The sequence below is a fragment of the Neofelis nebulosa genome, chromosome 2, assembly GCF_028018385.1.
Source record: "Neofelis nebulosa isolate mNeoNeb1 chromosome 2, mNeoNeb1.pri, whole genome shotgun sequence".
NCBI classification, from domain to species: domain Eukaryota; kingdom Metazoa; phylum Chordata; class Mammalia; order Carnivora; family Felidae; genus Neofelis; species Neofelis nebulosa.
The window spans coordinates 16,445,638-16,457,817 of NC_080783.1; the positions used below are offsets into that span (position 1 = coordinate 16,445,638).

Here is a 12,180-nt window from a genome sequence, read left to right on the forward strand (position 1 = left end):
TCATGATGAGCCGCTGCCTGCGCGGGGAAAGGCCTGCCACCTCCCCGCGCTCGCCCACCCGCTGGGACCCAGGCTCCGGAGAAAATCCCGGTCCTACCCTGGAGGTTGACAGAGGAGGCGCGGCCTGGGGGAGGGAAGAAGGAGGCTTCAACGGGAACCGGGGTCCCTTTAAAGGTCCGGAGGAACGCACCGAGTCGCGTCGGGGGGCCCGTCCCGGGGCCGCCCGCTGCGTTACAGTCGCCGGGCGGCGCTCGGATGGTTGCGCCCGCAGCCGGGACATCTGGGAACAGACCGAGGCCCAAAAGTGGGGCCTGCGTTCCCCCAAAGGTCGACAGTGACACGGGCGGGCCGGGGCAGGGGCAGCTGCGAGGATTTGCGCCGCCTCTGCAGCCCTCCACCGGCCCCCGGGCGCGGAGAGCGGTGCGGAGCAGCTGCCGGCAGCCGTCGGAGCGCAGAGCTGCAGCGGCCGCGCCAGGCAGCCTCCGCGTCCCCACCTGCGTGGTCTGGGCAGCAGCAGGCACCCCCGCTCCCGCTTGAAGCCCTTCGCTTGTGCCCCGGCGCTCCGGACTGACCAGGCCTGGTCCCAGGGACGACCCCCGGGTAACACGCAGTCGGTTCCCTGCAGCTCAGGCCAGGCCCTCCCCGGGCGTCCTGCGGCGATGGGAAGTCCTGTCCCGGCCAGGGCGAGACCCGCTGCGTGAACGCCAGGTGCAACCAGAGGGCTCTTCTCCGTTGCTCAGAAGTCACTGGTTCCGTCTCTGGAGACGGTGACTGAGCCTTGCCTCCCGCCGGGAGCTGCCCTGGACGTTGGGGACCGATCGGGTCTCTGCTGTCCAGGCAGCTGGGGAACCAGGGAAGAGAGAGATAATCAAGCCACAGAACTCCCCCAAAGAGCATTCATCTGGAGACGCGCCGTAAAGACACAAACGGGGCAGGGTAGCAGAGGGTGCCAGGGGCTGTGCGCCAGCCCGGGCGCTCGAGACGCGAACACTCCGACCCTCAGAAAAAAGCGACAGCAAATCGGCAGGGTCAACTTTATACTTATTTTATTGCAGTAAAAGAACCTTTTCCTCCATCTCAAACCGCCCGTGGCGGGGGGAGAGGGGGTTGCCAATCTTCATCGGATCCCCCCCACCGCGCCCCCCACCCCCAGTCGATTCAGTTTTCGGAGCTCCTTCCATTGCTCAGGGGCTGGAACCCTGAGGCGACGTCCAGGGACCAGGCCGTCTCCCTCCGGCGGGGGCGCGAACCTGGCAGAGCTGGGGCCCCGAGGCCCCGGGAGACAGCGCGCCCCGCGGAGCCCGGAGGGGGCGGGGCCTAGGGGCGGGCTCTGCTCAGTGGGGCGGGGCCGGGCCGCCCCGTCTGCGCCACTATTGGCCGCGGGCCCCGGACTGGCGGCTGAACGTCACGGGCTGGGCCCACCCCCTTGGCAATGTCTTCAGCCTGCTGCACTCCTAACTTAAGCATTTATTCCACTGGGATAGAAGCGGCAGGAGCAGCGTTGGCACCGGCGAACCATGGCTGGGATTTTCTATTTCGTCCTCTTTTCGTTTCTCTTTGGGATTTGCGACGCTGTCACCGGTTCCAGGGTGTACCCCGCGAATGAAGGTAAGAGCGAGGCGGTCCTTCTGCGGTCCCGGGCAGAGAGGTGGATCTGCGGGCGAATGATCCCCGGGAGCGCGAGGCCGGAGGGGGTGAGGGGATCCTGGCGTGAGTGGCGCACCCCCACTTCGGAGAAGGGGACCAGGACGAGGGGATCCGCGAGGAGGAGGGGGGAAGCTGCCGGGCAGCCTGCCCCGGGAGGTGACCGTGCATTCGGCGGAGCTACCCAAGTTTGTAGCGAAAGGACAAAGTTTATCAGCATCCGCCAGCGAGGCGAGCTCCAGGCGCCCCCGGGGATACACGGGAGCTAACGCCAGGATTGGGAAAAAAAAAAAAAAAAAAAAAAAAATGGACCTACCACCGTTCCCAAACCATCCCCGGTCAAGGGGGGACGCAAGCCTGGAACCAAGTGAGTGCTTGGTGCTCCAGGGTTCTTGCGAAAGCCTTGGAGCTCAGGTTTCTGCAAAGTTTCCCGAGCCCTGGGCTTCTCAGGACCCGGCTGCGGGGCCTCAGCTGCACAGCGGTCGTGGCGCCGCTCGCAGGTCGCCAGTGACCTGATTTCTGTAGCGCCCGGCGTCAGACACCTTTCTCCCCGCTGGGCCGCGCGCTCCGGGTGCGCGATCGCTGGCCTAAGGGTGCCCATGCTCTTCAGATAACCCCGCAGACCCCGGGAGCCCGCTGGCAAGTTAAACGTACTAGTTTTCGGGTTTTGCCCCCAGAACTATACACTGGGTTAGTTTGGATGGAATGTGCGAGACCGACCGGACCCGTCTGGGTGTATTTTCCGCGCGTCTCTTCGGACGTGCTGGAAAGATTGTATCCGTGTAGGAGAGGTGGAGGTTGATCATTTAGTTTCTGATGATCTCAGAGAAAGGCGAATTGAATGCGTGTGTGTGTGTGTGTGTGTGTGTGTGTGTTTGCGCGCGCGCACAAATGCGTGTGTGTGGGTGCGCGGGTGCCCGCGTGGACGCGGACGATTGTGTGTGCCTATACGTGAGTGTCCTGATTGTGTGCGCCTGTGTTCGGTGCTGCTTGTGTTCAAGTCAGCGTGCATCTAGCCTTGCACCCGTCTTGTCGACTCTTGCACACACATCCCCGCCCCCCCGCTGCCTCCCCCAGCCATCTATCCATCCATCCATCCATCCATCTATTCATCCGTACATCTCTCCAGAATCCGTCCACGCGTCCCTGCGCAATCTATCATTTTTCCTGTTCCGAAGGAGGGAGCCAAAAACCAACTTAGCCTTGGCTGGGCATCCGGTACCCAGGAGCTCGCCAGACGGAGGCGAGGTTCGGAGAGATTCGCACACCTGCCGGCAGACACTGTTTGGAGGAAAGGAGCGCCCTCCCACCCTCCCGATCTCCTCCCTTCTTCCTTACTGGCTTCTGGTGCCATCGTGGTCGCTGAGGCCCCTCCATCCCCAGGGTCATTCCTTTTAGGGGAAGCATGGATCTCGCTTTCTCTTGACTACTTCGCACACTTGTTAGGACGTCCCTCAAGACCTCTCTGGCACCAGACGTAACAGAGATTTTTTTTTTCTTTTTTCTTTCCTCTTTTTTTTTTTTTCTTTTTCTTTACCCTTTCCTTGTTTTTTCTTTTGGAGGCAAAACTTGGGAGCGCTAGACAAAAACGGTGTTGATGGAGCTGTAGACTGATGTAGAAGGAAGGGGGGTGGTATCTCCCCTCCCCCCTCCGGCCGCTCCTCCCCCTTAAAAATTAATTCATTTTGTTGCTTTTTATTCCCATCACGTTTCCTTTTCTCCCTTTTACCCTCCCTTTCTACTCCCTCCCTTTTTTTGTAAATTGGGTCTTATTGTTCCCTTTGTGTCCCTAATCCACCTTACATAAATCCAAATGGATGTAGCGGGCTTTTCTCTAGGGACCCAGAAGAGGGAATGAGGAGGGGGGGGGGCGCAACTCCGGGCGGGAGCGACCCAGGGCAGGGCTCTACATTTTAAAATAATTAAGAGACCCTAGGAATTCTGGCTCCTCGGGAAAACCGGGAGAACGCGCTGATTTGAAGCCCTTTGACTTGGGGATGAAACAGGGAAGGTGGGCAGAATTCAGGGGCCTGGCGGTGAGATGGTGAATCGGAGGGCCCAGGAGCAAGGTTGCGGGCTCCCTATTCCCACCCCTCCCCCAGCCTAAAGAGCCAGTCTCACTGATCAAATTAATAACCCAGGGGTTCCTTTGAGATGGGCCTTTCGACCCCCAGGCCTGCAGATCTCGGTGGGAAAGGGAATGTGGAGAGGTTAAGAATCCATTGTGTCCTTTTCAGTGTCCTCGGTGCCTAGGACAGTTCCAGCCTGGGTAGGGTGTAGCAGCTCTGTGGCCTTCCCACCCCCGCATCCCCCACCCTCTTAGGTGCAGCACAAGGACACTAAATCTGTTAGACAGCACTCCCTCACCTAAAATTCAAACCAGTGATGTCCTTCTAGGCTGAGGTGAAGTCTCTGCTTGTCCTCCAAAAGACCTGGGGAAGAGAATATTCCAGTGTGTTTGCATTTTAATTCTACAGGTCTGCCATTACCCCTCTCTGAAACTTCCATATTTAAAAAAAAAAAAGGAGCGGATACCACATCCGGGGCCTCTGTCTTTGGTGGGGGAGGGAGAAAAGAAATGATAGAGCCTTTTCATGACCCTTTGAGTACTCTCTGTTAGAATTCACTTGACGATGAGTTATGTGGTCATCTGAAACTTGCAAAAACAAATAACTCTAGTTGATACCAGACAGAGATGAATGCAGGTTTTGCTCTGGAGTGTAACTGCCCTACATAGATATATTTATTTTTTGAATTGTACTTGAGATTCTCTATTCATCCTTTTTCGAAAATGAATCAACTCAGTCCTGGGATGGAATTTTAAACGCTAAGCAAGTTAAATAAATAAGAACGTGCAGATTTAAAGAGGGGAGAAGATCAAGTAAGTAATGATTATTTACATAAGTGAGACCAAGTTTAGGTTTTGATCAGAGTTGGATATGCACACCCTCAGCACATATGGAAACGCTCAGGCAAATGGTTTTTGTAGTATTGGGTTTTTTTGCCATTGGAAATTAATCCATTTTTTTTTCTTTGTTTTCTTGCAGTTACCTTATTGGATTCCAGGTCTGTTCAGGGAGAACTTGGGTGGATAGCGAGCCCTCTGGAAGGAGGGGTAAGTTCCGAGTTGCTCTCTGATCCAAAGGGTAAAAAGGAGTGATTAGCAACTTTCTGAGAGTCCTAATGGCTTGATTCTTGTTGATTGTGGTGAGGGGGTCAGATTTCCACCATGGCCTATGAAGTGAATTACGCTTTGTTGGAGAAATCCTATACTCCCTTTGGATGGCTCTGTCATAGAAGAAGTAGAAACCAAAAGGGCAGAAAGGGGTTTCAAAATTAGGAGATTGGTGGAGGCATAGACTTAGATGCCTATTTAAAACTAAAATACCCTCAAGAAATACAATCCAGGGACCAAATTAGAATTCGTGCCTATTAATGTGATGGCCGTGAAGTCCTGACAGGGTTCATTTTAGAGCAATTGTTCTGTTTCCAGATGAGGAAAATGCATAAGTAAAGATACCAGGGAGAAAACATTTTCTGATTGCAGCAGGTACAGGTTTAGTTCTATGTGTAAGCAACAGGGCGGGGGTGGGGGTGGGGGGTGATGGGGATGGTCCTTACCTTGCTATCTGCAGCTCTCTTGCACACAAAGAGAAAGACCTATGAACTTGTGCCAGAGGCACAATATATGCAGAAACAAACAAACAAATGAACGAACCAAAACAACAACAACAACAACAAGCTTTTGAATTGTTGGTGCTGAATGTGGAAAGTTTAAATATTTGGAATCTTGAATCTTTGGGAAAGGGGAAGCTAGAAGATAAAGTATGAGAGAGTTAATCACTGTTCATTTCTTCTCAAATTTGCCATCCCAGCCTCCTGAAGATTTAAGACCACAGTTAGGTCAATGGCCACATCTTTCCCCCCTCCGCCCTTCAGAACAGGTCAGAATGCATCAGCTTTGGAAAGAAATCCATTTAGCATGTTAACTCTGGCTTCTGCCAAATTTAAAGTAATTCTCAAATCCTTTAAAAATTAAGTAGATCATTCTACTTTTATATGCTTGATAATCTATGACAGAGTCAGTTGATTAAAAACAATGGAGGTGAAAGAGAGGGAGTGTTTAGCAGGCGAAGGCCCTAAGGCCAGCTCCCGGTATGGTGCCTCACACCACCTGTCCATTGAATCAACAATAAAGGATGAAAAAAGTAAAGATTCACAGAAACTTGTAAAAGGTGGGCTTCAAAAATAAGGCAAGAAAGTAGTAAAGCAAATGGAGACTCTTAGGCGGTCTTTTTCCAAAAGAGGTCGTGTAATCCACATGAAATAAACCGGAGGTCGCCTTGCCTTCCTGTTTATCCGCCTGAACTTGACTGCACTTGGTTGGATCTCTGCTGAAAAATTCTAGTCGGGCCTCAAAACCATTTTTTTAAAGGGAGGGAGAATGATTGGCAGGCCTCTGGCAGTGTAGACAGGCTGTATTCACTGCTGATTGCAGGCAATTGCCCTCATCCTTTGAATGCGAAGAAAGGTACAGCTTTATCTTGTGAGAGTCAGCCTCTTGTTAATCCTATACCCTGGAAAGGTCACTGATTCAGGGAGGCTTTCCCATGCTGTACCAGGAGGATAGCTCTGTAGGTTGACTGTATTAGAACAAAACTGAGGATGGAACGCATCAGTACTTTGAAAATTTAATGAGCCTTATTTTCTTACTGGCCACTCTCAAGTTTGAAGGGAGAAGGCATCGAATATGATTTTGGACCTGCCTTGCTACACTAAATATACATGTGATCTGTTTAAAAGCAAGGAATGACACATTTCTGAGTACAGCCTATGGTCTATCTAGTTTCTGGAAAGCTTTTACCGCAACTTAATATGCTGTAGACATCCCACATCCTGCACCCACCCCCCAACTGCTGAAAGAACACCTGCTCACTTTTTCTAAACACAAAACTTCTTTCGGTCGTCTTGAAGTCTCTTAAAATAATACTGTGCGTATATAGCTGATTGTGTACAACCCAGAACTTTTTATGGACCTAATGTGGACTTCTGAATGCAGAATGTAGTTGTTGTTTGTTTTTTTTTTCCCCCTCTCCTTAAGTATTAGCGGTGTAACATTTTAGATATTATTGCAAGGGGCTGGAAATGACATTTTGTTTATGTATAATAGAATTAGTCATTCCAAAATATATAGTAGCCATTGAGAGATTATGTGCCGAATTATAAAGTCTCATTAATCTGTAGATCTTGTAATTTAAGAAGACTTTTTCAGGCTTAGAATGAAGGTATGAATTGGATTATCTACCAAGTATGGATGGATTGGCTTTAAAAAGTTCTTTCTGGGGCGCCTGGGTGGCGCAGTTGGTTAAGCGTCCGACTTCATCCAGGTCACGATCTCACGGTCCGTGAGTTCGAGCCCCGCGTCAGGCTCTGGGCTGATGGCTCGGAGCCTGGAGCCTGTTTCCGATTCTGTGTCTCCCTCTCTCTCTGCCCCTCCCCCATTCATGCTGTGTCTCTCTCTGTCCAAAAATAAATAAAAAACGTTGAAAAAAAAAAAGTTAAAAAAAAAAAAAGTTCTTTCTAGCTAAACATAAAAGCACATTTGTATCTTTTGGTTATTCTGAAATTTCTACCTGTAGGGAGAACGGCTTATATCTTTCTTGGCTGGAAATTCGGGATCACGGTTTGGTCAATAAGTGTTGTCCTCTATTTGTTGTTATTGTTATTTTTAAACAGGAAGGGAAAACTTAACAATACCACAAAGTCAGATATGAAATATAGTCAGAGACAACTCCCTGTTCTCTTTTTTTCTGTAAGAACAACTAAGCAGAACATAGAATAATTGAAAGGAATGGCTCCTGATGGCAACATTGTAGCAAAAACCTAATTTCTTGGCAGCGGCCCTTTAAAGGAGTATATTGAGTTTCTGATACTGATTGTAAAATACAAAACTAAGGCCGAGATTTGTCATTGTTCTGGTGAATTGATCAATGTGTTTAGACAATTAAGGTCAGGCTGGAAAATTCACATTAGACCCAAACTATCCTGTATGAACTCTATGGAGATATCCCTGTGTGCTTTCATTTACATTGATAAATGTGTTTTTCCATATTCCCTTTGTTCTGAGATGAGAAGCATGCTGAGTAGGGTTTTTTTGAAGGTGGAGATCTATTTTTGGATTTACATGAATTTCCCCAAATAAGTAAATTACTGGTGATTTATTGCTTAGCGGATAAAAAGAAATTTTAATCACCACAGGGCACTTATCCCTCCCCGTTCCAACTTTCATAATGGTCGCAGATGAAAGGGATACAGAATTTTATGCAGTGTGGCCCTTCACAGAGTAACATTTCCATCCATTAATAGTTTTCCAATGCACAGATGGAAAACCCGTTAAAAGATACATTATGGTTGTACGTACTTCATTGGATTGAATGGAGCTTTAAGTGGAGCTATTATGGAATATGAATTTTTTTTAAACTATCTTTTTTTCTTCTAATTATATTCATGTGTTAGATACTTAAGCTGATTTATACCAGATCTATATAAATGCATCACTGTAGATATTAGGGAAGAATTGGAGGCTTCCTGCTAGCCCTCTAGGAGCCCCCAATCTTGTTACTCTTAGGATTATTTTTAAAAGCTGTGGCAAGAGTGCAATTACGACTCTAGTCACAGTGAGTTCAGACTGTCCCACCAGTAGAATCTTTATGTGAGGAAGTCGATTGCAAAGAAAACCCTAAAAGCCTTCTTTAATTTTCTTGGGCTTTCAATCATAGATACCACCTACTATTTTATTTTCAATGTCCTCAGAATATTTGGAAGAGGCATATGTGCGTTCTTGTTTCCTTACGGGTATGTGTTTTAAAAATAGGAATATGTATATAAAAATCAGAGTATACATAATTCATTGAATCCATTGCTCTGGAAAGGTGTCTCATTGTTATGAATGACAGTGGATTTGAGAAATCCAACCATAAAGTTTGCTCTCTGTCTTCCCAGGATTACCAAAACCAGAAGAGTGAGATTTTCTTTACCTCTTTAAAGAATAGGGACGGTGCCAAAAAAAAAAAAAAAAAAAATCGACTGACATTTTTTTTTTTAGGTATTAGAGAGCAAAGTTCTGACAGGAGCACCACTAATTAACTGATAATTGTCTTCCTTTGGCAAGCTTCTTTCTTCCTGCTCTTAATTTGCAGGTCTCTGCTCAGTTGTTGAAACAATACACATACTAGTTTTTCATTTATGAGTAAATTTGAACTGTTGCCACTTGAAATTGTAGCTGTTGTAATAGGTGAATTTGAGGTTGTTGGACCACCACAAGGAACTGCTAGTGAACTCATAAGCAATAAATCTACCAATGCCTCTGGATTTTAGGCAAAAGAATGAAACAACCACAACACACACACACACACACACACACACACACACACACAAACCAGAAAACAAAAAATAAAAAAAATACTTCCCCAATAAAATGTTGTCTTGTCTCCCATAAGACGTTTCATTAGTGAGGGTTGATGCTCAGGAGTTTGCTTCCTCACTGGAACAAAAATCATCACTGTCCTGCGAGGGTAAAACGGAATTGACAAATCACAGTATGATGACATTTTGTAATTGATACATTTCCTCTGGATCTTTGCAGTGGGAGGAAGTGAGTATAATGGATGAAAAAAATACACCAATCCGAACCTACCAAGTGTGCAATGTGATGGAACCCAGTCAGAATAACTGGCTACGAACTGATTGGATCACCCGAGAAGGGGCTCAGAGGGTGTACATTGAGATCAAGTTCACCTTGAGAGACTGCAACAGTCTTCCGGGTGTCATGGGGACTTGCAAGGAGACGTTTAACCTGTACTACTATGAATCGGACAATGACAAAGAGCGTTTCATCCGAGAGAGCCAGTTTGCCAAGATTGACACCATTGCGGCCGACGAGAGCTTCACCCAAGTGGACATTGGTGACAGAATCATGAAGCTGAACACTGAGATCCGGGATGTAGGGCCACTGAGCAAAAAAGGGTTTTACCTGGCTTTTCAGGATGTGGGGGCCTGCATTGCCCTGGTGTCGGTCCGCGTGTTCTATAAGAAGTGTCCGCTCACCGTTCGCAACCTGGCCCAATTTCCAGACACCATCACAGGGGCTGATACGTCTTCCCTGGTGGAAGTTCGAGGCTCCTGTGTCAACAACTCAGAAGAAAAGGATGTGCCAAAAATGTACTGTGGGGCAGATGGTGAGTGGCTGGTACCCATTGGCAACTGCCTATGCAATGCTGGGCATGAAGAGTGGAATGGAGAATGCCAAGGTAAGGAGAGCCATATTGTACTTTTCATTAGGGCTTAGTGCACGTAATTAAATCAGAGATGAGACTAAATGGAGTAAAGCCAGTAATTAGCAGCCCCTGTGGGATGTGGTGGGACAGAGGGGTCTAATGAGTAAGTGCTATAGCTCCAGGTGGCAAGGCTAAGACATTTCTAATACTGACAAAATAAATGATGCTGTGTAATCAGCAGAAGGCCAAACACATTTGCTAACAGGCACTTAGATCTGAACTGGCTTGATGTGCCCTCTGAAATGTAAATGAACAAGTGGAAGAAACAGACTCGATTGATCTTTACTTTAAGCAGGCAGACACGTTTTCAAGCCATAGTTTTGCTGTCTACAGACCTGGGAAAATGGCAGCAATGGTTAAATATCTCTCGTCGCGTATGTATGTACAGGAACGACTTAACTGTGACATTAGGATTGCATTCTTGCAATTCCCTCCCACTGATTAAAATCGAGCTGTGTGAAGAAAGTCCAGTTTTTCCTGTCTCATGGGCCAGTGTAGACGAGTGGAGTGGAGTATAGACAAAATGGAGTGACAAGGTTTCAAGTACACTCTGTTCCACCGAGCACCCATTGATAGGGTCTGCAAGTGACATTAATCTTGATGAAAGACCTCTTGATTTCCCCGAGGAGGTGATAAAGAGCTAATGAGAGGCTTACTTGATCTGTATGGTCGGAAGCCATAGTAAATTGTGATCCATTTTGGTTATTGAGTTTTTGAAGAAATCGAGACTTTTTTCTATCACGTTAATTACTACTTATCATATTACCAAGACGATTTTCTTTGCTGAAGTTTAGTGTATGCAATTCTTCCTTCCCTTATTTCTCCTTCCTGGGGTGTTTTTGTAAAAGAGTTTTCTTTGCAGCGGCTTTGTTTCTGAGCAGGGGGATGAAAAAAGTTCATATTTAGATGGATTGCTCATGTTGTGTGTGGATTAAGGCTTAAAAAACTCAGTCATGCCTAGTGTTGTTATTTTTGCTTGATGTTTTATTTTTAGTGGTTATCAATAGTCTGCTGCCACCAATCTTATGGTTACTGCTAAACAGTGTAACTCTGGTCCCGACTATGGAACGGATCCGATTAATCTTTTCTCAGGGTGACTGTTGAGCTGTAGACTGATTGCCACATGGTTCATCTGATTTGGTGATTAAAGACCCCGCAATAACTGACTGCCAAACAATTTGTCTGGCATTTCAACCATCTTAATGACAGGGTGGGATTAGCCATGGGACAATCCACTTGACTGACTGGAAATCAACAGTTATAACCTCAAGAAAGTTGCATTTTTGGTAATTTGATGTCATAGGTTATGCATTTTTCCCCTTTATACTTTATGCTGTTTTAAAGTGGCACTCCTGCTTTGCTAGTTATTTCTAGGAGCAGCTAACAAGGAATGTTGTAAATCCATCGTAAATAAAACAATGAAGGCTGGCTACCTTTTCTATTGACCCAGAGTGAAAAGGTAAACTTGTAAATTTGAAAACTTTTAGGTTGGTTGTTAAAGTTGTTTGTTTGTTTACAACGATTAATTTCTCGGTCACTGTGTTGGCTCTTGACTTAGCAGCTACTAGATCGGCTCTACCAAATTGAAACCCTGAAGTATATTCTGGTAGGAGTATTAGAACATATATGAGAGCATTGTTATTGGCACCTAGATTGCAATCATCATAGCAGGAACAGTGACGTGAACAGGACAATGACACCGCATCACATCTAGAGTAAATTATTCTGCCTCTTCGATTTTTGTAACACAGGACTTGCATGCCTTCCCATGTCAAGATTCTTATATATATTTAAAAGAAAACAAAACAAAACACCGTTGTCTTCCATTTCCTGCTCTGGCATTAGGAATCTCTGTATCTAATGTCATTGATTTTCAATTGTCACAGAGCCCAGTAACTCATACATTGCTACCCTGTGAAAGTCCTTGACAGTTTTACAGCCCAAATTAGAAGAAGAAGAGAAAAAGATGGAGGGGGAAGTGAATGTAAAGGCAATTGAACATTTTAGTGGTTTGCTTTATGGAAATAATCTTGGGAATCCAGTTAATCATATGGTTCATGGAAAGGGTGGGGCTCGGTGTTTTAGGTCCAGTCCATTTCTAAGCAAACTGTTCCTAACACAAGGCCAGATATTTAATGGAAGGGGAGGTGGAGGCCTTCTTTTTTTTTTTTTTTTTCCTTTTGAATCTTTATTGTTTTCA

General features: G+C 46.8%; 1 protein-coding gene across 9 annotated transcripts in view; it reads left to right on the plus strand.

The window, feature by feature from the left end:
• The first annotated feature begins 382 nt into the window (after positions 1-382).
• The window catches only part of EPHA4 (EPH receptor A4), a 153,707-nt gene continuing 141,909 nt past the window's right edge, over positions 383-12,180 (plus strand). For 8 of the 9 annotated variants that reach the window (XR_009254916.1, XR_009254924.1, XR_009254932.1 and 5 more), the window contains exons 1-3: positions 383-1,608; positions 4,692-4,759; positions 9,290-9,953. Coding sequence is in view for 5 of the 9 variants with exons in the window: in XM_058703569.1 (XP_058559552.1) it covers positions 1,518-1,608; positions 4,692-4,759; positions 9,290-9,953 (823 nt within the window). In the remaining 4 variants the exon portion in view is untranslated. The remainder of the gene's footprint in view (positions 1,609-4,691; positions 4,760-9,289; positions 9,954-12,180) is intronic. The other variant, XR_009254917.1, reaches the window with a different exon arrangement.